At 53.7% G+C, this 20173-nt stretch overlaps 1 protein-coding gene across 2 annotated transcripts; it reads left to right on the top strand.

The window, feature by feature from the left end:
* Positions 1 to 595: 595 nt before the first annotated feature.
* RAC1 (Rac family small GTPase 1) lies at positions 596 to 19659 on the top strand. 2 transcript variants are annotated; one of them, XM_060173295.1, is made up of 7 exons: positions 596 to 850; positions 9883 to 9954; positions 12788 to 12905; positions 16637 to 16693; positions 17378 to 17440; positions 18011 to 18170; positions 18258 to 19659. In XM_060173295.1, the coding sequence occupies exons 1-7, from the start codon at positions 816 to 818 to the stop codon at positions 18386 to 18388; spliced, it is 636 nt and encodes a 211-aa protein (XP_060029278.1). In that variant the 5' UTR covers positions 596 to 815; the 3' UTR covers positions 18389 to 19659. The 2 variants fall into 2 exon arrangements, with proteins under 2 accessions (XP_060029278.1, XP_060029279.1); XM_060173296.1 differs by lacking the exon at positions 16637 to 16693 and having other exon boundaries at positions 598 to 850.
* Positions 19660 to 20173: the final 514 nt, after the last annotated feature.

The raw sequence follows: 20173 nt of genomic DNA, 5'->3' as shown, positions 1-20173 counted from the left end.
ACTGAGGAATGTTATGCATGTACAAACTATTGTATTTACTGTTGAATGTAAAACATTAATTCCCCGATAAAGAAATAAAAAAAGAAATAAAAAAATTGGGATCAGGGGCAGATAGCATAATGGTGATGCAGAGACTCTCATGCCTGAGCCTCCAAAGTCCCAGGTTCAATCCCCAGCACCATCATGAGCCAGAGCTGAGCAGGGCTCTGGGGAAAAATTAAATAATAATTATTATTATTTTGTGGTCGGGTTAAAAAACTAATTTCAGGGTTCAGCTTTTCAAGCAGGTTCACGTCAATACGTAAGCTACGATGAGCAGGTGGAGAATGACAGACGACAAGGAGCTGGTGGGGACGCAGGAGGATGGCGCCAAGGCCCAGGGCACATCCCTTGGGGAACCCGGCCCCGGCGCCATAGAGGAACACCAAGATGGCGGCCGGCGCGCCCTCAGCCGGAGCCGAGCGCGGCCGAAGGTTCCCGAGCGCTCCCGAGAGTTGCCGAGCGCGCGCGAGCGTTCCCGAAGTCGTGCTTCCCCCCCCCCCCAAACCCCGCCCTGAGCCTGGGAGCGCCGCGCGCGCGCACGCGTGCGGGGGTGGAGGGGCGGCCGGATGTGAGTGGAGCGGCCATTTCCTGTTTCTCCGCAGTTCTCCTCAGCCCTGGGTGGTGGCCGCCGCTGGGCTCCGGCTTCGCGTCGGCCGAGGCAGGGCGAGGCGTCGTGGACAGCGGCCCCGGCTCCCCGCGCCCCGTCCCAGACCCCGGCCCCGGCCCCGTCCCCGGCCCCGCGCCCGGCTGCCGGCGCGACCCCGAGCGGCCCGATGCAGGCCATCAAGTGTGTGGTGGTGGGCGACGGGTGAGTGCCGAGCGGGGCCTAGGCCGCGCCGAAGCCGCGGGCTCGCGTGGGGCGGGTGGCCGGGCCGGGCGGGCCGGGCGGCGGGCGGGCTTCTCCTTCTCCCGCCTGCCCTGAGTGGGCCGGCTCCACCCCGGCACCCCCGTTTCTGCGCTGGGGCGGCGGCGACGGCGATGGCAACAATAATGGGCATAATAATACTGCCCTGACCGCCCCGCCCTGCCTTCCCGGGATCCCCGGGCGCCCCTGGCGTCTCTCCGTCTCTCTGTCTCTTTGTTCTCTGTCTCACTGTTCTGTCTCTGTTTTCTCACGCTGCCTCTGTCTCTGTTCTGTCTCACTGTTCTGTCCTCAGTCTCTGTCTCTTGTTATCTCTCACGTTCTCTGTCTCTGTTCTCTCTCCCACTGTCTCTGTCTCTCTGTTCACTCACTCTGTCTCACTGTTCTCACTGTCTCTCACTGTTCTCTCATTGTCTCTGTTTTCTCTGTCTCGCTGTTCTGCCCTCTCAGTCTCTGTCTCTGTTCACTCTGCACTGTCTCACTGTTCTCTCCTCACGGACTCGCTGTTCTGTCCTCTCACTGTCTCTGTTCTCTCACTGTCTCTGCCTCACTGCTCTCACTGTTCTCTCTGTCTCTGTCCTTTCTGTTTCGCTGTCACTGTTTCTCTGATTCTGGTTGTGCCCATCTTTTCTGGCTTTCTCTGTTTCTGTCTGGATATCTCTGTCTCTCTCCGTTTCTGGTTCTGGTTGTCTCTGTCTCTGTCTCTGTCTCTGGTTCTCTGGAGGAGAAACTGCCCGGGTCTCAGCAGGCCAGGCGGGGAGGAGGAGCCGACAGTGTCAGCCGGCGCCTGCCACGGCGGGTGGCGGGGTGGCACCTGCGTCTGAAGCGCGGCGCGTGGCGGGCCTCCCGCGGACTGTTAGCCTCCCAGGGTGCCCAGCTTGTGCCGGGTGTGGGGTGCCCAGCCGGCCCCCTAGCTGGTGCCCTCTCTCTCTCACGGGGGGCTTGACTCCCGCAGCTGCGTCAGGGGTGACAAGCAGGTCCGCCTGGTGCCTGGTTCCCACTGGTCCGCACCCGGAGCAAGCTCCCCCTCCCTTACCTCTCCCCCTCCCTCTCCCTCTCCCCCTCCCCCTTCCCCCCTCCCCTTGGGGGCCTGGCCACAGTTGCTTATAGGGAGCTGAGAGGAGGGGTCTGGCTTCTGGAATTGCTTCTCCGTGAAGGACATTTATTTTTTGTTTGGGCTTCTGTGACTTAAAATTGTTGAAAGGTTTCAGTCGGGGGATAAGGGTGCACAGCGAGCGTCTGCTGGCTGGGTGTAGACTGTCTCTGAGCCCCCGCCCGCTGCGGGCTCCTGGACCCGAGCCCCCCAGCGCCCTTCCTCGCCCAGGTGTCCAGGGCTGAGCCCCAGCCGGCCACCTCCTGCTCCGAGCCCTGGAGAGGAAGCAGGGCTGAAGGCGGGCTGGTGGACGGGAGGAGCTTTCCCCTGAAGCTAATGGAAACTAGGCGCCTCCCACGAAGCGAAGTTCTCCTCTCCCTTCCCACAGAGCCTTGTTGGGCTGGGGCTTACTGGGAAGCTGGGGCTGAACCCGGGGCCTTTGGAGCCCCCAGGGAAGTTCTGGGCCTTTTGTAGGAGAGTGGACGTGCACATGGTGTCCCCGCAACATTAAATCACCTGAGTTTCCCTTCAGAGCTGAACGTGCTGAGTCAGTTAAGCATCTGTAACTGCTTTTTGATTTTTATTTCTCTATTGGGGGATTGATTAATGGTTTACAGTCGACAGTAAATAGAGTAATTCATACGTGGGTGACATTTCCCGGTCTCCACATGACAATTCAGTCCCCACTAGCTCGTCCTCCACCATCCTGTTCCAGGACCTGAACCTCCCCCACCCCAGAGTCTTTTACTTTGGTGCAGTACACCATTTATTTTAAAATGTTTTTTTAAACTGTATTTGACAGGACAGAAAATTGAAAAGGAAGGGAGAGACAGAGGGAGAGAGACACCTGCAGCCCTGCTTCACGGCTCCTGAAGCTTCCCCCTGCAGGCGGAGACCGGGGCTCCAAGGACAAGGACTTGTCCTTGTCCATGCTAACACCAGCACTCAGCCAGGTGCGCCACCACCTGGCCCCTGATAGTTTCTGTAAAGTTGTGGTAACTTGGTATCCAACTTCAGCAACTATTTTTGAACTTACACAGAGGGACTTAAGCACTGGCCGGCGATTTGGGGGCACTTGTTGGCATTGAGACGCGTCAGACACCTGCGTGGCGGGCCACCCTCTGGGTCCTTCTCCTGACCCGTGTCCAGCACCTCCCTCTCCTGGCTGGGCAGGCGGGTACTGCAGCAGGTGCCTCTGCCAGCACTGTCCCTACTGCGGCTGCTTCCCCACACGCACGGAAGGGTCTGGCTGAGGAGCGCTTTTTGTTTTGTAATCAGCGGTGAGGTGAAGGGCCAGAGCTCTGACGTGGCTGCTGGGACCTTGGCGCACAGAGCCCGAGGCAGGGCTTCTGCACAGCCCTCAGGGACACTTTTGACCTGAGCGCATGGGTGTGGCCTGGGTTTTTTGGTCCTTCCTTTTTGCTCTCTGCAGACACAGGGAGAGAGTCCACAGCGATGCTCCACCCTGGGAGGTTCTCATTGCGGAGTTCCTTGGGTGCTGGGGGCTCGAGCCCGGGCCCTTGGGGATGTTGGGATGTGTGTGGCCCCCCACTTTAGTGTTGTGTTGCTACTGTATCTGACACGGGTGGTGGAAGTGAGAGGTATCTTCTTCTGTTTCTTTTTTTCAATATATTTGTTACTGCATGGAAACAAATTGAGAGGAGAGGGGGAGACTGAGAGGGAGAGAGACAGAGAAACACCTGCAGCCCTGCTGCACCACTTGTGAAGCTTCCCCCCTGTAGGTAGGGACTGGGGACTCGAACCCAGGTCCTTGCGCACTGTAGCATGTGAGCTTAACCGGGTACACAACCACCAGGCCTGTGCCTCCCATTTCTGTCTTTTTTTTTTTTTTTTTAATAGTTTATTTACTTATGAGAAAGATAGGAGAGAGAAAGAACCAGATATCACTCTGGCACATGTGCTGCCGGGGATCGAGCTAGGGACCTCATGCTTGAGAGTCCAAAACTTTACCACTGCACCACCTCCCGGACCACCTCCCATTTCTTAAGCTGTGTGCAGGGAGTTGGGCGGTAGCGCAGGTGGCGCAAAGCGCAAGGACCGGTGTAAGGATCCCAGTTTGAACCTCCCGGCTCCCAACCTGCAGGGGAGTAGCTTCACAGGCGGTGAAGCAGGTCTGCAGGTGTCTATCTTTCTCTCCCCCTCTCTGTCTTCCCCTCCTCTCTCCATTTCTCTCTGTCCTAACAATGATGATGTTAATAATAACAATAACTACAACAACAATAAAAAACAAGGGCAACAAAAGGGAAAATAAATAAATAAAAAAATTTTTTTTAAAAGAAGCTCGTGGTCCAGGATGTGGCGCAGTGGTTAAGGAACTAGACTCTCAAGCATGAGGTCTTGAGTTCAAGGCCCGGCAATACATGTACCAGAATGATGTCTGGCTCTTTCTCTCCTTTATTTCTCATTAATAAAATAAATAACATCTTTAAAAAAAAAAGAAGCTGCATGCAGCATCGGGGAGAAGGAGCCCTAGACCCTGCCCCGGGGTGACTGGCACTTAAGCTTGTTAAGCACCCTGCCCCTAGTGGCTGGCACTGGGCTCACTCTCTGATAGTTGTGAATGCCTCTGCTTTGGCTCTGGTTCCCTGGGGCCTGCCCAGCCGTGGGAGAGGTGACTGCCACAGTGCTGTCCTCTGCTGCACCTGAGTTAGTGGAGGCAGCCTGTGAGTGTGCCATCCGGGCTCAGCCCCAGCTGGCCCAGGTGGCACACCCTGGGAGCTCGGACCTTGGGACCCGGGAGCCTCAGGTCTCTGTCTCCCCTGCACCAGGAGCTTTGGGTGTAAAGTGAGGTCTGTGTGCTCCGCAGCGGGGCTGGGGGGGGGGGTCAGTGGCCGTGCCTGTTGACTCAGGTGCTGGCCGCTGTGCAGGCTCTGCTTGGGCGGCTCTGCGCTGGGGCCCAGCCCGAGTAACCTGCCTGTTCGGCGCCAGTCCTTTCTGCACTTCTGCTTTTTTCCTCTCGCATCAGAGTTCCCCGCGGGTGTGTCCTCTGACTTGGCGCGTGTAGTCCGAGGGCAGTTTCCCAGCACTTGCTGCGTGCCATAGATGTTGTCCTCGCAGGGTGGTGCCGGGACCTCGTGATGCAGAGGGTGGCAGAGGGTCCACGCCAAAGGGGAGTGGGGCGTTGGGTAGCCCAGGGTGGGACCTGCCGGCTTCTAGGGTCTTGGGAGTGAAAGCTGCCTCAGGCTGGGACACAACCTGAGTTTGAGAAGCTTTCCACAGAAACCCGGCTTACTGAGGGCTGGGCGCCGATGCCAGCAGGCTGGGTGACCCCTGAGTGGCACGTTTCCCACCCCCCATCCTACTGTGGAGTGAAACTTGAGTGAGTACAAGCACACCTGGCACTTCCGAGCTCACGTTCCACTGATGGGGTGTGTGTGTGTGTGTGTGTCCGTCTGTCCATACATCCATGTGTCCGTCCGCTTGCCCACCTGCCAGAGAGCCCTGGTGGTCCAGGGGTTGACCCTGAGCAGCCTCAGGCATTCAAGTCTTGCAGAACCACTGTGCTGTCTCCCCCCCATTCTGCTGTCTTGGGGTCCCATCTGGGCTTTATCTGGCTGGACAATTCTAGGGGAGAAGTCTGGTCTTTTTTCTTTTTTTTGCCTCCAGGGTTATTTTGGGGCTTGGTGCCTGCACTGTGAATCCACTGCTCCTGGAGGCCTATCACCTCACCACTGAGTTGCATCTTGGCTAGATTTAAAAAAATACATGCATGTGACTTTTGCTAGACTTTTTTTTTCCCCCCTTCTGTTGCCCTTGTTGTTTGTCCTTGTTGTTGTTGTTGTTAGAGAGGACAGAGAGAAATGGAGAGAGGAGGGTGGGTGGGTGGGGAGAATACAGATCCAAGAAGGATGACAGAGGACCTAGTGGGGGTTGTATTGTTACATGGAAAACTGGGAAATGTTATGCATGTACAAACTATTGTATTTACTGTTGAATGTAAAACATTAATTCCCCAATAAAGAAATTTTAAAAAATAAGCAAAACAAACGAACAAAAAAATAAAAATAAAAAAGAAATGGAGAGAGGAGGGGAAGACAGAAAGGGGGAGCAAGAGTTTACCGCTGCGCGCAGAGAAAAATCTTTGGAAGTTGTTTTCTGGGCTAAGGTACATTTTAGATTTTTAAAGAAACAAATAATTAAATTTCTATCAAAAGTGAAAAAAAAAGAAAGGGAGAGAAAGACACTTGCAGACCTGCTTCACTGCTTGTGAAGTGACCCCCTTGTAAGTGGGGAGCTGGGGGCTCAGAGATCCTTGAGCCGGTCCTTGCGCTTTGCACTATGTGTGCTTAACCCGCTGCACTACCGCCCAGCACCGCCCCCTTTTTTAAAGAATTATGACATCTTGCAAAGAGGTTCAACTAAGTAAACACTGGGAATTCCAGAGCACATGGTAACTTCCAGAGACTTGCAGCAGCAGCAGCCAAAGCTGCTCCCACTTATGCTCTGGGCAGAAGCATCGCTGGGGCTTGGGGCCGGCACTATGAATTCACTGCTCCTGGAAGCCATTTTTCCCATTTTTGTTGCCCTTGTTGTTGTCGTTGCTGTTGTTGGATAGGACAGAGAGAAATGGAGAGAGGGTGAGAGAAAGATAGACACCTGCAGACCTGCTTCACTTGTGAAGCAAATCCCCCTGCAGGGATCCTTGAGCAGGTCCTTGCACTTAACCATCCAGCCCCCTTAAAGTGCTTTCTACAGAACATAGATACTAAGCAAGTTCTTCTTCTAGCATTTGCCATTAAGCAAGTAAGTGTTGCTGACAAAATATCAGTCCGGCAAGCTGGGAGATGACTCCCACCTGGACTCAAACCCCCAGCACTAATATGGGTACCAGGCACAGGTGGTGAAGCATTGCTGGGCAGGCTCACCTTCCCTCCTCTCCCTCCCCTCTCACTTCCTCTCTGTCTCATGGTCTATGGGGGTGTGTGCTAGGAGCAGTATAACAGTTCGGATCCCTGCAAGAGCCCTAGTGGTACACACACAACCCCGGTCACTATCAGATTTTCCAGTCTCTTGAATTGCTTTGCAGTTCATAAACGTCAAAAAACCAAAATTGAAGTTAAAAAAAAAAAAAAGATTTATTGGACAGAGACAGAAGTCAAGAGGGAAGGTGGGAGATTAGAGAGAGAGAAACACCTGCAGCCCTGCTTCACCACTTGTGAAGCTTCCTCCCTACAGGTAGGGACTGGGGGCTCAAACCCGGGTCCTTGTGAATGGTGATGTGCACCCCCACTCGGCCCCTGAAGTGTGAAGTTGTAGGAACCGAGCTTTTAGAGCATTTAAGATAAGGTTGGGTCCAGGAGGTGGCACAGTGGATAAAGCACTGGACTCTGAAGCATGAGGCCCTGAGTCCAATCCCCGGCAGGACCTGTACCAGAGTGATGTCTGGTTCTCTCTCTCGCTTATCTTTCTCATGAATAAATAATAAATAAATTATTTTTTTATAAATATTTTTTTAAATTTATTTTTATTTATTCCCTTTTGTTGCCCTTGTTGTTTTATTGTTGTAGTTATTATTGTTGTCATTGTTGTTGGATAGGACAGAGAGAAATGGAGAGGGGAGGGGGAAGACAGAGAGAGGGAGAGAAAGATAGACACCTGCAGACCTGTTTCACCGCTTGTGAAGCGACACCCCTGCAGGTGGGGAGCCAGGGCTTGAACCAGGATCCATATGCGGGTCCTTGTGCTTAGTGCCACCTGCGCTTAACCCGCTGCGCTACAGCCCGACTCCCAAATAAATTCTTTTAAAAAATATTTACTTATTTATAATCCCTTTTGTGGCTAATATTGTTATTGATGTCATTGTTGGATAGGACAGAGAAATGGAGAGAGGAGGGGAAGACGGGGAGAGAAAGATAGACACCTGCAGACTGCTTCACCACCTGTGAAGTGACGCCCCTGCAGGTGGGGAGTCAGGGGCTCGAACCAGGATCCTTACGCTGGCAGTTGAGCTTTGTGCCACCTGTGCTTAACCTGCCGTGCTACCGCCTGACTCCCAATAAATAATTCTTTTTTTTTTTTAAGATGTTATTTTTCTATTTTTTATCTTTATTTATTGGATAGAGAACCAGAAACTGAGAAGGTATGGGAAAATAGAGAAGTAGAGAGAAAGAGAGACACCTGCAGACCTGCCTCACCGCTTGCAAAGCTTTCCTCCTGCAGGTGGGGACTGGGGGCTCAAACCTGGGTCCTTGTGCACTGTAACATGTGCACTCAACCAGGTAGGTGCGCCACCACCTGACCCTAATAAATTCTTTAAAAAAGGGAGTCAGGCTGTAGCGCAGCGGGTTAAGCGCAGGTGGCGCTAAGCTCAAGGACCGGCGTCAGGATCCCGGTTCGAGCCCCTGGCTCCCCACCTGCAGGCAGGTCCCTTCACAGGCGGTGAAGCAGGTCTGCAGGTGTCTGTCTTTCTCTCCCCCTCTCTGTCTTCCCCTCCTCTCTCCATTTCTCTCTGTCCTATCCAACAACAACAACATCAATAATAACTACAACAATAAAACTACAAGTGCAACAAAAGGGAATAAATAAATAAAATAAATAAAAATTCTTAAAAAAAAAAAAAGATGGATTCATTACCATGGCGCTGCTTCTCTCGCACATGGAAAGGAGATTGGAGCAGGGCCTCACGGGAAATGCAGGTTCTTGACCAGCCAGAACCTTGAGGGCATCTTCGGTAACTTCAGTAATCAGTGCTTGGGACCTGCTGCTGCTGCGCAAGGCTCGCTTGCGGCACCCCTGCACCTCAGCCTCCTCGACCCCTCCACATCCCTGGCCTGGCCAGCTCTGCCTCTGTCTAAGACCAGTCAGTTTATTTTGTTCCTTAAAGATAAATTTTGCTTATGACAGATGATAAACTCACACAAGACAGAAAGATGGGAGCACTGTTTCCAGTCTCTGTTGCATGTGATGCCAAGGATCAAACTCAGGACCTCAGGCCTCCAAGTGCCCTGGGCCAGGTCTCTGTAACAGCAGCTGCAGGCCCCGCCCAAACAGAAGCTTCCAAGTAGGCACCCTGTCCTGAGAGGAGCACGAGGTGCGAGTTGAGCTCACGGGCTTGCCTGGGGCCACACAGCCTCTCCCAGAGCTGAGGCTCCAAGCCAGCTGCTCCCAAGAACCTGCAGCTTTCTCCACTCTCAAACTTAGACAGATCAACAAAGCAGAGAACCAACAAATACCAGAGAAACAAAGAAGACATGGAATGTATCCTCAGTGGAGTACTACTCAGAAGTTAAAGACTGTTGTGTCCTTTGGAACAAGATGGATGAAATGGGCTGTAATTCTGCTTAGTGAAATACAGAAGGGGGTGAGAGACAACCAAGGGGTGGTCTGACTCACGTGGAGTACAGAGACTGGAAACACATGACCCTGAAAAAAAAGAACTATGGTCAGCCAGTCCCTGACTGGGAGTCGTGGGGGTTCAGCATGGGGGTAGTGGAGAGTCACAGCCCACGGGCCTGTGGTTTTGGAAGCGGCTCCTGTCACTCATTAGCATGCACATCAAGAACTGCTTGTCTTGTCCTTCTGTCCTTTCATTCCTTGGTGACTGTGCTGAGGCCACCCGTGTGCTGGCCCGAACTGGGGCTTTGAGGGGTGCTGTCGGTGATTCTCTTTAAATGGGGGGGCTACCTGGTGGAGGAGGGTCAGACCTTCCTGCACGGGCCCCGCCTGTCTCAAGCGATAGGCTCTGCTCCTGTGTGAGAAGATTGAAAGCATCCTTAAAGCATCTGGGAAGCCAGCCACAGAAGGGGCTTGTCTTCGATGCTAAGCTTTTGGTGTACATGGCTGGATCTACCCCTTGAGTCTTTAATAGAATAATGCAAGTTGGATATTGGTGTTGACACCTCTCTCTCTCTCTTTCTGTCTGCAGAGCGGTAGGTAAGACATGCCTGCTGATCAGCTACACGACCAATGCGTTCCCCGGAGAGTACATCCCCACCGTGTGAGTACCTGCGCTTCAGAGGGGCACCGTCTGCAGCCCCAGCTTCATGGATAAGCTTGGAGTTTGTCTCTAAATACCTGCTGGGAGGGCAGTGAGGAATCGGGGCTGTGAAGCGCCTGGTCCTGTTCTGTCTGCTGTCAAGTCTCCAGGTCCATCGGGCCCAGTCAGTTCTGCGTGTGTGGAGGCTGACGAGCCCCTGACCCGCATTGTGCTCTGAGGAATTCCTTACCTGCCTACTTGTCTCCCTGCCCCGGACTTCACCGCGTCCTCATCGACCTCCTTTGGGGAGTGCTCACTGACCCCACGAGGCTGCTGAGTTAGGACTTTGAGCAGGGGTGTGGTGCGGGGCGGACCGTAGGCAGAGTGGAATCACTGCTGAGATGCCTACCCCTGCTGGCCGCAGCCCCATAGGCTTCGGGATGCTCAGCCTTGCTGCTGTCACCCCGGCCGTCACCAAGGGCAGAGCCCTGTTTCATTGCTTACAAAGCTTCGCCACTGCAGGTGGGGACTGGGGGCTTGAACTTGGGTCATTACGCACTGGGATGTGTGTGCTCAACCAGGTCGCCGCCTCCTGGCCCTGGCTGTTTCCCATCTTGAGAGACAGGCCACTTGCTGGGGAGCTGTGTCCTCCGCTCTTGCTGAGAAAAGCTGTTTGTCACTTATATCTCGGGTTTCCAGGGAGGGGACTTTTATTTCTGGATGTTTACTGTCCACTTTTAGTCTTCTGTGCATTGTCTGTTAACACTTCGCTTTTGGAACTGAAAATTTCCCTCCTGATAAAATTCTCGTGTGTAAGAAATAGTGATTCCTGGCTCATTGTCTTCAACCACTGTCAGGGTGTGTGCTGCCTTAAAGAAGCTTAACATTTTTTTTAAATGTTTATTTATTTCTTTTTGTTGCCCTTGTTTTTTATTGTTGTAGTTATTATTGTTGTCGTCGTTGTTGGATGGGACAGAGAGAAATGGAGAGGGGGAGAGAAAGATAGACACCTGCAGACCTGCTTCACCATAGGTGAAGCAACTCTCCTGCAGGTGGGGAGCAGGGGGCTCAAACTGGGATCCTTACGCCAGTTGTTGCTCTTTGCGCCACCTGCGCTTAACCTGCTGTGCTACTGCCTGACTCCCTTTTTTAAAAAAAAAAAATCTATTTTCCGTTTTGTTGCCCTTTTTTGTTGTTGTAGTTGTTGTTGCTGTTGATGTTGTTAGATAGGACACAGAGAAATGGAGAGGAGGGAAAGTCACGGGGGGAGATAGACACCTGCTGATGTGCTTCATCGACTATAAAGCGACTCCCCTGCAGGTGGGGAGCTGGGGGCTCAAACCGGGATCCTCACACCAGTCCTTGCGATCTGTGCCATGTGCACTTAACCCACTGCACTACTGCCTGACCCCCCCCCCCTTTTTTTTTTTTACCAGAACCCTGCTCAGCTCTGGTTTATGGTGGTACAGGGGATAGAACCTGGGACCTTGGAGCCTCAGACATGAGAGTGTCTTTATATAACTATCATGTTTTCTCCCCGCCCTAGAACATTATTGTTGTTATTATTATTAATATTATTGTCTGATATGAGAGACATCTGACTGCTTTTTTCAGATGGAATAAGGGGGTCACAATAGCATTTGTTGAGTAATGAGGCCTTTTCCAATGGAAGCAGAACCACAAAACACAAACACCAGATGCAGCTAACTTGGTCAGTAGACCTACCAATGTCCACGTTGACATCTCGGTTAGTCCTTGGCTTTCACGCTGTGGTGCAACCCTCAGCCTTGGTCTTGAAGAGTAGCACGTGCAGATGCATTCAGGAATAAGCCTGGAAGCCCAGCACTGTCCAGTGCGGGCTTTCCTTTTCAACAGCTGCCCAAGGTCATGCAGCCACGCAGCCGGGCCTCCTGCAAGCAGCCAGTGTGCACGGGCTCCTGCCGGCCTGTTCTCCAAGAACGCTGCCTGAGCTGGCTTCTGAGACCAGGTTTGCTCTCTGTCTCTGCTGCACCATGGCCACAGGCCCCTGCACTCAGGACAGGTGTCATCTGTGCCTGGAAACTCAACAGGTGGTTTTCAGATTCACTTTCAGTTCTGGGGAGGAATTTTTTTTTTTTTACTATTTATTTATTTATTTATTATTTTTTTTTATTAAAATCCCATTTAACAATACAACCCCCACTATGTCATTCATCATCTTTCATGGACCTGTATTCCTGGGGAGGAATTTTTAATTTAGGTTTTTTTTTTTCTTTTCTTGCCTCCAGAGTTATTGCTGGGGTTTGGTGCCTGCATTAAGAATCCACTGCTCCTGGAGGCTATTTCTCATTTTTATTGGATAGGACAGAGAAATTGAGAGAGATGGGGAGGTAGGGAAAGAAAGAGACACCTGCAGACCTACTTTAACACCTGTGAGGCCTCCCCCCCCCGCAGGTGGAGAGCTGGGAACTCTAACCCGGATCTTTGTGTGAATCCTTGAGCTTGTTCTGTGTGCGCTTAACTGGGTGTGCCACCACCAGGCCCCCAACTTTGAGTTTTTTTAAAGCAGAGCACTGCTGAGTTCTGTCTTACTCAGTGCCTGCCAGGGATTGAATCTCTGGCCCCAGGCATGGAAGTCTGTGGCATAGCCAGCACCATCCCCCACCCCTGCAGATGAAAACCCTGACTCCAGCCTGTGCCAGAGGAGCACAGAGCGACCTCCTTGTTTGGGTTACGTCGCTTATCCTGAGCTGCTGTGGCCTTTTCCTCCACTCGCACCTTGGTTTCCCTCCCACTGAGTAGTTGGGGCTGTGCTTGCCCCCAGCTCCTCTGCAGCCCCTTCTCGGGGAGCCTAACCTTGTCTTTCCCTCTGCAGCTTTGACAACTACTCTGCCAATGTGATGGTAGATGGAAAACCAGTGAACCTGGGCCTGTGGGACACGGCTGGCCAAGAAGACTACGACAGGTTGCGCCCCCTGTCCTACCCGCAAACAGTAAGGATCGCGGCTGTGTTCATGTCCTCGGGACAACTGTCTACACGTCGTCTCTGTAGCTTACTTACCGCCACCCTGGTCGTGAGGGAGAGCAGAGCAGGTGGGGTGACCCAGTTAGAAAACATGGCATTGTGCATTTTGGGAGAGCTACTGAGAGAAAGCCCAGAGCATGGCTCAGCTCTGGTTTACAGTGGGGCTGGGGATTGAGCCTGGGACCTTTGGGGTCTCAGCATGTAAGTTGTTTTGCAGAGCCATTATGCTGTCCCCAGCCCTGGAGTCTTCCTTTTTTTAAAGATCGATACACATCTGTCGATGGGAGATGGTGTGGTGGATTAGGCGCTGGGCTTCCAGGCATCAGGTCCCAAGTTCAGTCTGCAGCACTGAATGGACCCGAGTGATGCCCTCTCACTGAGTAACACATCTTTTCAAGGATTTTCTATTTCACGCAAAAAAAAGTCAGAGCTCAGCTCTGGCATGAAGTGGTCTCAGATGGAAGCTGGAGCCTGGCGCCATGACTGAGCTCTTCTGCACCCTTTATTTTTTAGACAGTCCTGTGAGACAGGCACCATCAGAAGATGGGAACAGCATTTTCAGGATGTGTGCTCTGTATCAGACATGTAAAGCATCTGTTAGCTTGAATCTGGATATTTGGACAGCGATGACTGGAAGCCAGTGTTCTTTTGTTCCTTTTTCTTTTTTTTTTTTTTTTTTCCCTTTACCAGAGCCCTGCTCAGATCTGACTTATGGTGGTGCAGGGGATTGAACCTGAGACTTTGGAGCCTCAGGCCTGAGAGTCTCTTTGCATAACCATTATGCTCTCTACTCCCTCAGGAAGCCAATTTTCTTTAAGCAGCTGTTTGATAGTTTTTCCTTGTCTCCATACACCTTTGTTTGTGTCAAAAGTAAACTCGTTGATGACTTGGGGGCTCATGGAGGAGCACTGTGCTGGTTCCCGGGTGGGGTAGAGGGGCACATGGCAGTATGAGCTTCTGTCAAGAGCTGCACCCCCCCCCCCATACTTCTGTCGGTTTATGGATAAATCCAAGGGGCGCTCAAGCTGTGTCCAGAGAAGTTTCTCTCCCTTTTGGGCTCCAGTGGGGAGGCAGGGCCAGGAGACACCCCAGGAACTTACCTGGCACTTTGTCTTGGGGGAGCCGTGAAAATAATGAATTGCTTCCAGTCTACTTGGGTTTGATTTTCTTTCCCCCGTTTATTTACTTAATTTTTGTTTTTCCCAGAGCACTGCTCAACTCTGGCTTATGGTGGTGCTGGGAATTGAACCTGGGGCTTTGGAGCCTCAAGGCAGGAGAGTCTCTTTGCAAGCAACTTTCTCTCTTTTTAATTATCTTTATTAATTGGATAGCGACAGCCAGAAATCGAGAGGTAAGGGGGTGCTAGGGAGAGAGAGACACCTGGAGCCCTGCTTCAGCATTTGCAAAGCTTCCCCCTTGCAGGTGGGGCCCAGGAAAGCTATGCAAGTGGTGAAGCAGGGCTCTAGGTGCCTTTCTGTCTCCCTGTCTCCCCCTTCCCTCTCGATTTCTGACAGTCTCTATCCAATAAGTAAACAGCAAAAAAGAGAGAAAGCCACCAGAACTAGACACAAAGACAGTGCACAGGTTCCGCCCCCAGTGCCACCATAGCAGGTCAATCCGTGCCCTGATCTGAAGCCAGAGGCTGGACTGTGAAGCAGGCGGCTTGAGTGCAGCGTCTGCTCGTTCAACTCAGCTGTCAGCCACTCGCCAGCACTCATTCTGAACCTATGTAGGACACTGTAGGGTGGGGGGTGTTTATCTGGATTGCCAGTGGGTCTGCAAACACCGGTGGTAGAGTGGCAGCCCCCCCCCCCCCAGGGTGTGGCATCACTTCTGAGAAAGGAGACTCACCTCCGTGACTCAAGGGTCCAGGGTGTGGCCTCCTCTGAGCGAGTCACTCAGTAAGTCAAAGGTGAATTGGCAAGTTTGTGCTGAGTGCTGAGGAGACGGTGCCCAGGTGGGAGGCCTGGACCCGGGGCCTCTGTCCCTCCAGGGCCAGGCTGTCAGCTCCCTATCCCCTTGGAGGTGGGAGCGACTTCCACCACACCTTCAGTGCTGTGCCAGGTCTAGTGCGGCTGGCTAGGTGCTGAGGGCAGAGGACACCCCCCCACAGACCTGCTTGCTGGGCCCCTGTGGCGGGGACATTGGCACAGCCAGGCAGGCTGAATGCCCATCCTGGTGTCCTGTCTCGACTTCTGTGCACCAGAGTGGGCTCTGGACTTGGCACTTGGGGGCCGTGGACTCCAGGTGTTGGTGCTGTGGACCCCGTGGCTCCTCCATTCCTGTTCAGCCCCACGGGAGCTTTCCCTGTGGCCATTTATACCAGAGTACTACTCCAGAGTACGACTAAGCTCTGGATTTTGGTGGTGCAGGGGATTGGACCTGGGACATCAGAGTCTTGGGCACTAAAGTCATTTTGCAGAACCATTATGCCATCTCCCCAGCATCCCTGTGGCCATTTAATACTGGTGTTCTCTGCAGGGTGATTCCATGTAGTTGGGTTGAATCCACTTAAATCATCTGTTTAAATTGAGAGGGGAGGAGGAGACAGATGTAGAAAGACAGACACCTGCAGACCTACTTCACCATTTGTGAAGCATCCCCTTGCAGGTGGGGGACGGGAGGGCTCAAGCCCTTGTGCAGGTCCTTGCACATAGAGCTGTGTGCGCTTAACCAGGTATGCCGCCGCCCGGCCCCTGTAGTCACAGTTTTTATGATGAATCGCCCAACAGGATTAAGACTCTTCTGTCTTTTTTTATCAGTCACTGGCGTGTATAGTTTGTAAGGTTGGCGTGGCCGTCTTGGGTGGAGTGGGGGTGGCAGCACTGAGAAGCAGCACAGTGGGCACAGCCTGCAACTGCAGGTGCCAAAGTGCCCACACCCATTGGGAGCCCGGCTGGGCTCAGCCCATGGAGGTGAGGGGGCACCTGCGCCTTTGTGGTGAGGTCTGCTCTTTCTTCAGATGGTTGAGGGCTGGGGAAGTGGGGTTTGCTCTGGATGTTGGCAGGAAGCTGGGTCCCATGGTGGGCGGCGGGGGCGGGGGGTGAGATTTGCAGAGCTCCTGGGGAGAAGGGGAGATGGAGGGGGCTCATGGTCATCCCCCAGCCAGGGCGGAGGGCAGCTTGGCTTGCTTGTCAGCTGTGTTCACATCACGGCCCGTCCCTCCCTCTGCCTGCACTTGGGAGAGAAATGCCTCTGCTTTCTAGCTCACCTCTGCCTTCCAGCTCCTTGGGCTTGGGGGTACAGGGAGAGGGGACCCTGGGGCCTGGGGTGGGGGGTTACCCTCTGGGTCTGGGTGAGAGTGCCCTGCCCTCATTGCAGCCTTGTTCAGCCAGGGGGGCCAGGAGCCTGTGTCTTCTCGTGGGAGCAGGGGCATGGCTGGTAGCTGTGCTTCGAGGTCCCGGAGCATCTAGTTCCTGGGCAGAGCCCGGGGAGTCTTCAGAACAGCAGGAGTTCGCCTGGATAGCTGGGGAGCTGGGAGAGCCTCGCTGAGTGAGAAGAGATGAAGACAGACAGAGAAATGCTGTCACTCTGGGTCCTGTGCGGGGCTTGGGTGTGGGCTCCCCTGTGGCTCACCCTCCTCTTCCAGAGCTGGGGAGGCAGGACCAAGACAGAATTCTGATGAGGACTACCCGGTTGTCTGTTTCTCATCCTATTTTCAAGTCACTCAACTCAAACCGCGTTCTCATGCCTTGCTAGGTTGGGGTCGCGCACGGTAAGGATAAGCCTTCCGGGGGCAGAGACGAGCCACTAGCCGTATGTAACCTTCAGCCTCCTCGGCCCGGCTCCCCCCCTTCCCCCCCAGTCAGGGTGTGGCCTCGCTTGACAACAGGAGCTTCCAGGGGCCTGAGCCGGAGCCTGTGGCCTGAGCCTGCCTGGGACTGAGCGGCCGCTGGCCTCTCCCGCCCCCGGGTGTCTAGCTATGTGCTGAGCTCACCCCACTGCTGCCGCCGGTGATCTGGACAAGCTGTGCATGGGTGTCCCCTCAGGTGTGCGGTGCGGCTGGCAGCTGTGTGCAGCTCGCTGACTCGCTTAAGGCCTTTTTCTGGGGAGCGGTCTAGAGACCCAGCAGTCTAGAGGCCCCTGGGCGTTTGTCACTAAAAATATCCGAGTCTGGCCTTTTACTCAGTGTTAGTCATATCCAGCCGCGAGGTTTGCCAGGTGTCTCTTCTGCACTCAGTGACGGCAGCCCGTGCGGTGTCCCAGAGGTCCCTGGGTTGGCAGACGAGGACCAACACAGCCCGTCTCTGCTGGGGACAGACCGTGGGCTCACACCGCAGTGCTTAGTTATGGCAGAGGGCTTCTAGCCCCAAGTCCCCTCCCCAGTCAGGCCTCCTCACGTGACCACCTCATGCCGCTTCTGCTCGGGGCCACCTGTGTGCTCGGGTGCATTGGCTGTTAAGGCCATTTTCTGAGCGTCTCTGCGTTTCATTTTTACAGGACGTTTTCTTGATCTGCTTCTCTCTTGTGAGTCCCGCATCGTTTGAAAATGTCCGGGCAAAGGTAAGTGCGTCTTCACCACTTGTCACTCAGGAGGAAGCGTCACTGTGTTTAGGGACTGTCTGTCACTGAGGTGGATGTTGGCAGCTCTGCTTTTGAGGTGGGCTGTCGTGCAGTAATACCACTTGCGGCAGACTTTGCAAGTCTTCAGCCCCGGAGTCCTGTGCTGCTTCTCACTAAGCAGTGAAGCACTTTGGGTGCTAGCAAACATGGCTGTTGGCTTCTGTGTCCTCGGAACACTTTAGGGCGAGAGTGAGTGAGCAGGGACGGGTGGGGAGTCTGCCTGGGAGACAACCTGCTCGGTTTGACCAGTGGTGGTGATGGGGGAGGGAGGGGGAGGGACTGCAGGAATCCCCTCTTCCTCTGCTTTTTCCCCTTATCTTCCAGAGCACAGTTCAGCTCTGGTTGTCGGTGGTCTGCCAGGCCTGTCACTGTCTCTGACACTTACTCTTACAGACCCACAGGCAGTGGAGGTTGTGGGCCGGGGCCTGGTCCTACAGTGGTGGGGGTGTGTGTGTGTTTGTGTGTGTGTGTGTGTGTGTGTGGTGACTGTCCCCCTTTCTTCACACCCAGTGGTATCCTGAGGTGCGACACCATTGTCCCAACACTCCCATCATCCTAGTGGGCACTAAGCTCGATCTGAGGGATGATAAAGACACGATCGAGAAGCTGAAGGAGAAGAAGCTGACGCCCATCACCTACCCGCAGGGCCTGGCCATGGCCAAGGAGATCGGTAGGGATGGCTCCTGCATGGGGAACAGCCGTGGGGAGGGCGGCCCGCATGGGGCAGGGTTCCTCAGAGGCGCATGTCTCCCGACAGGTGCCGTAAAATACCTGGAGTGCTCTGCGCTCACGCAGCGGGGCCTCAAGACCGTGTTTGACGAAGCGATCCGAGCGGTGCTCTGCCCCCCGCCTGTCAAGAAGAGGAAGAGGAAGTGCCTGCTGCTGTGAGCCACTCCTGTGCGGCCTGGGCCTGGGCTACTCCACCCGCTCAACGGAGCCTGGAGCCCTTGCACTCAATGCCAAGTTTTTGTTACAGATTAGTTTTTCCATGAAGCCATTTTTGAACCAATCAGTAATTTTCAGGTTTTGTTTAAAGTGTAAGAGTCTAAACTTTCACATTCTATTAAAATTTAGCCCTAAACGACACGCTTTCTTAAAGCCTTATTTTTCAAAAGCCCCATTCCTGCTCGCATTTCAGAGTTGCCAAATGACCTTGTAAACTAAATCGCATTGTCGTGCTAATAACACTAAGCACTGAACTGTCAAAAGACCTTTTTCTTAAGCTTCTGCAGCTAGAAACTGCAGGCACCTAACTGGATGTAAGAGCAGAACTCTGTTCTCCCCAGATGTTGCCACTGTTCTCCCCAGATGTTGACGCACGGCCACCGCGGGCGGAGCAGAGCAGCTCTGCTCTCTGGAGTTTTTATTTTTGGTTTCATAGTGAGAATTTTTTTTCCTTTTTAAATCGAGTGTAGTTGCTTTTGCGGAGAATTTGGACAGAACTCTTCCCCGAGCAGCCCTCCCTCCTGCCTTCTGCTACCGCGGGGTGTGGTCGGGATGAAGACAGTATTCTCAGCATCTGGAGAGATTAACTCGCACTGCATCGCACATCCAACGGTTAACCGAATACAGACGTCCCTCCCGGTGACAGTGATGCTGCGCAAGGGCCGACCGGGGTCAGGTCAGCAGCGTCCTCTTCCCTTTTCCTTACCTTGCCGCTCCACCCACCCAAGTTGGACGCTTCTAACTGGTCACCCAGCTGGTCGGCCACGTAGTTCTAACCCAGTTAGTGCTCTTCTATGTGACGGGCCCTTCCTAACGAGCAGTGTGTCCTGTGCTGCGAGAGCTCGGGTGATGCCCCAGGCTGCCTTTCCACGGGGAGAAGCGCACCCGACCTCATAGCTCAGGGCGCTCTAGCTACCCAGTGTAATACTAGGTGTAAAAATCACGTGTTGCAGCTTTACAGTTTTTAAAGTATTTTAGCTATTCTGAATCAATGAGCCTTCTAACCTCGCTGTCTTGCCAGATGACGCTGTCCCTGACTAATACTGCTCTTCGCCTCCACCTCCGGGCGGCTTTTCCGGTGCCCGCGGCCAGTGCCGGTGGACCTTTTCTAATTGACAGATGCAAATTGTGGAGTGTTTTTACATTGATCTTTTGCTAATGCTGTTAGCAGTCTGTTTTGCATGTATGACTTAATAAACCCTTGAATCACGTGACTGGCGGGACTGAATTCTTGAGAGCTGGGCGGGTGCCCTCCCGCCGTCCCCATTTGGCGCACAGTGCTGCCTGGCGTGTGAGCGGTGAGCTGGTGTGGACATGTGGCTCCAGGCCCACCTCCGGATCCTCCTGCGGCCCAGAATGGCACTAGGAAGCCTCAGCTTGCGCTCCAGATGGCCCGGTGGGAACCGAGCTCTTAACCACCTCCCACTATCACAAGCCATGTGCCTCTTTCCCGTACCAGGTGACCCTGTTGTGTGAGACGGACCTAGGAAACAGCATGGGACACTGAGGGCAGGTAGGATGTGTAGCTCCCGTCTAGCCTATTGCCCTGAGAGACTTCCAACTTTGATTCCCCAGGCTTCGGCCCTCATATCCTGCCCCTCCGAGAGCAGGGCTCTGCTTATGGGGAGAGGTTCTGAACGCTTAGTGTGCTCAGTGACTTCCCAGACACTCCTGGCTGTGCCGTATCATTTCCTTAGTCCTCCGAGGCGAGGAGGCAAGGCTTGTACT

Source organism: Erinaceus europaeus, chromosome 15 (assembly GCF_950295315.1).
Source record: "Erinaceus europaeus chromosome 15, mEriEur2.1, whole genome shotgun sequence".
NCBI lineage: Eukaryota > Metazoa > Chordata > Mammalia > Eulipotyphla > Erinaceidae > Erinaceus > Erinaceus europaeus.
The sequence above is the reverse complement of the archived record's forward strand: the minus strand, read 5'-3'. Positions and strand labels throughout refer to the sequence as shown.

Excerpts from the sequence above, each read along its gene's own strand:
- RAC1 (XM_060173295.1), top strand. The coding sequence starts at position 816 with ATGCAGGCCATCAAGTGTGTGGTGGTGGGCGACGG. Across the intron at positions 9,955-12,787 it reads GGAGAGTACATCCCCACCGT|CTTTGACAACTACTCTGCCA; the intron begins GTGAGTACCTGC and ends TTCCCTCTGCAG. Across the intron at positions 18,171-18,257 it reads GGCCATGGCCAAGGAGATCG|GTGCCGTAAAATACCTGGAG; the intron begins GTAGGGATGGCT and ends GTCTCCCGACAG.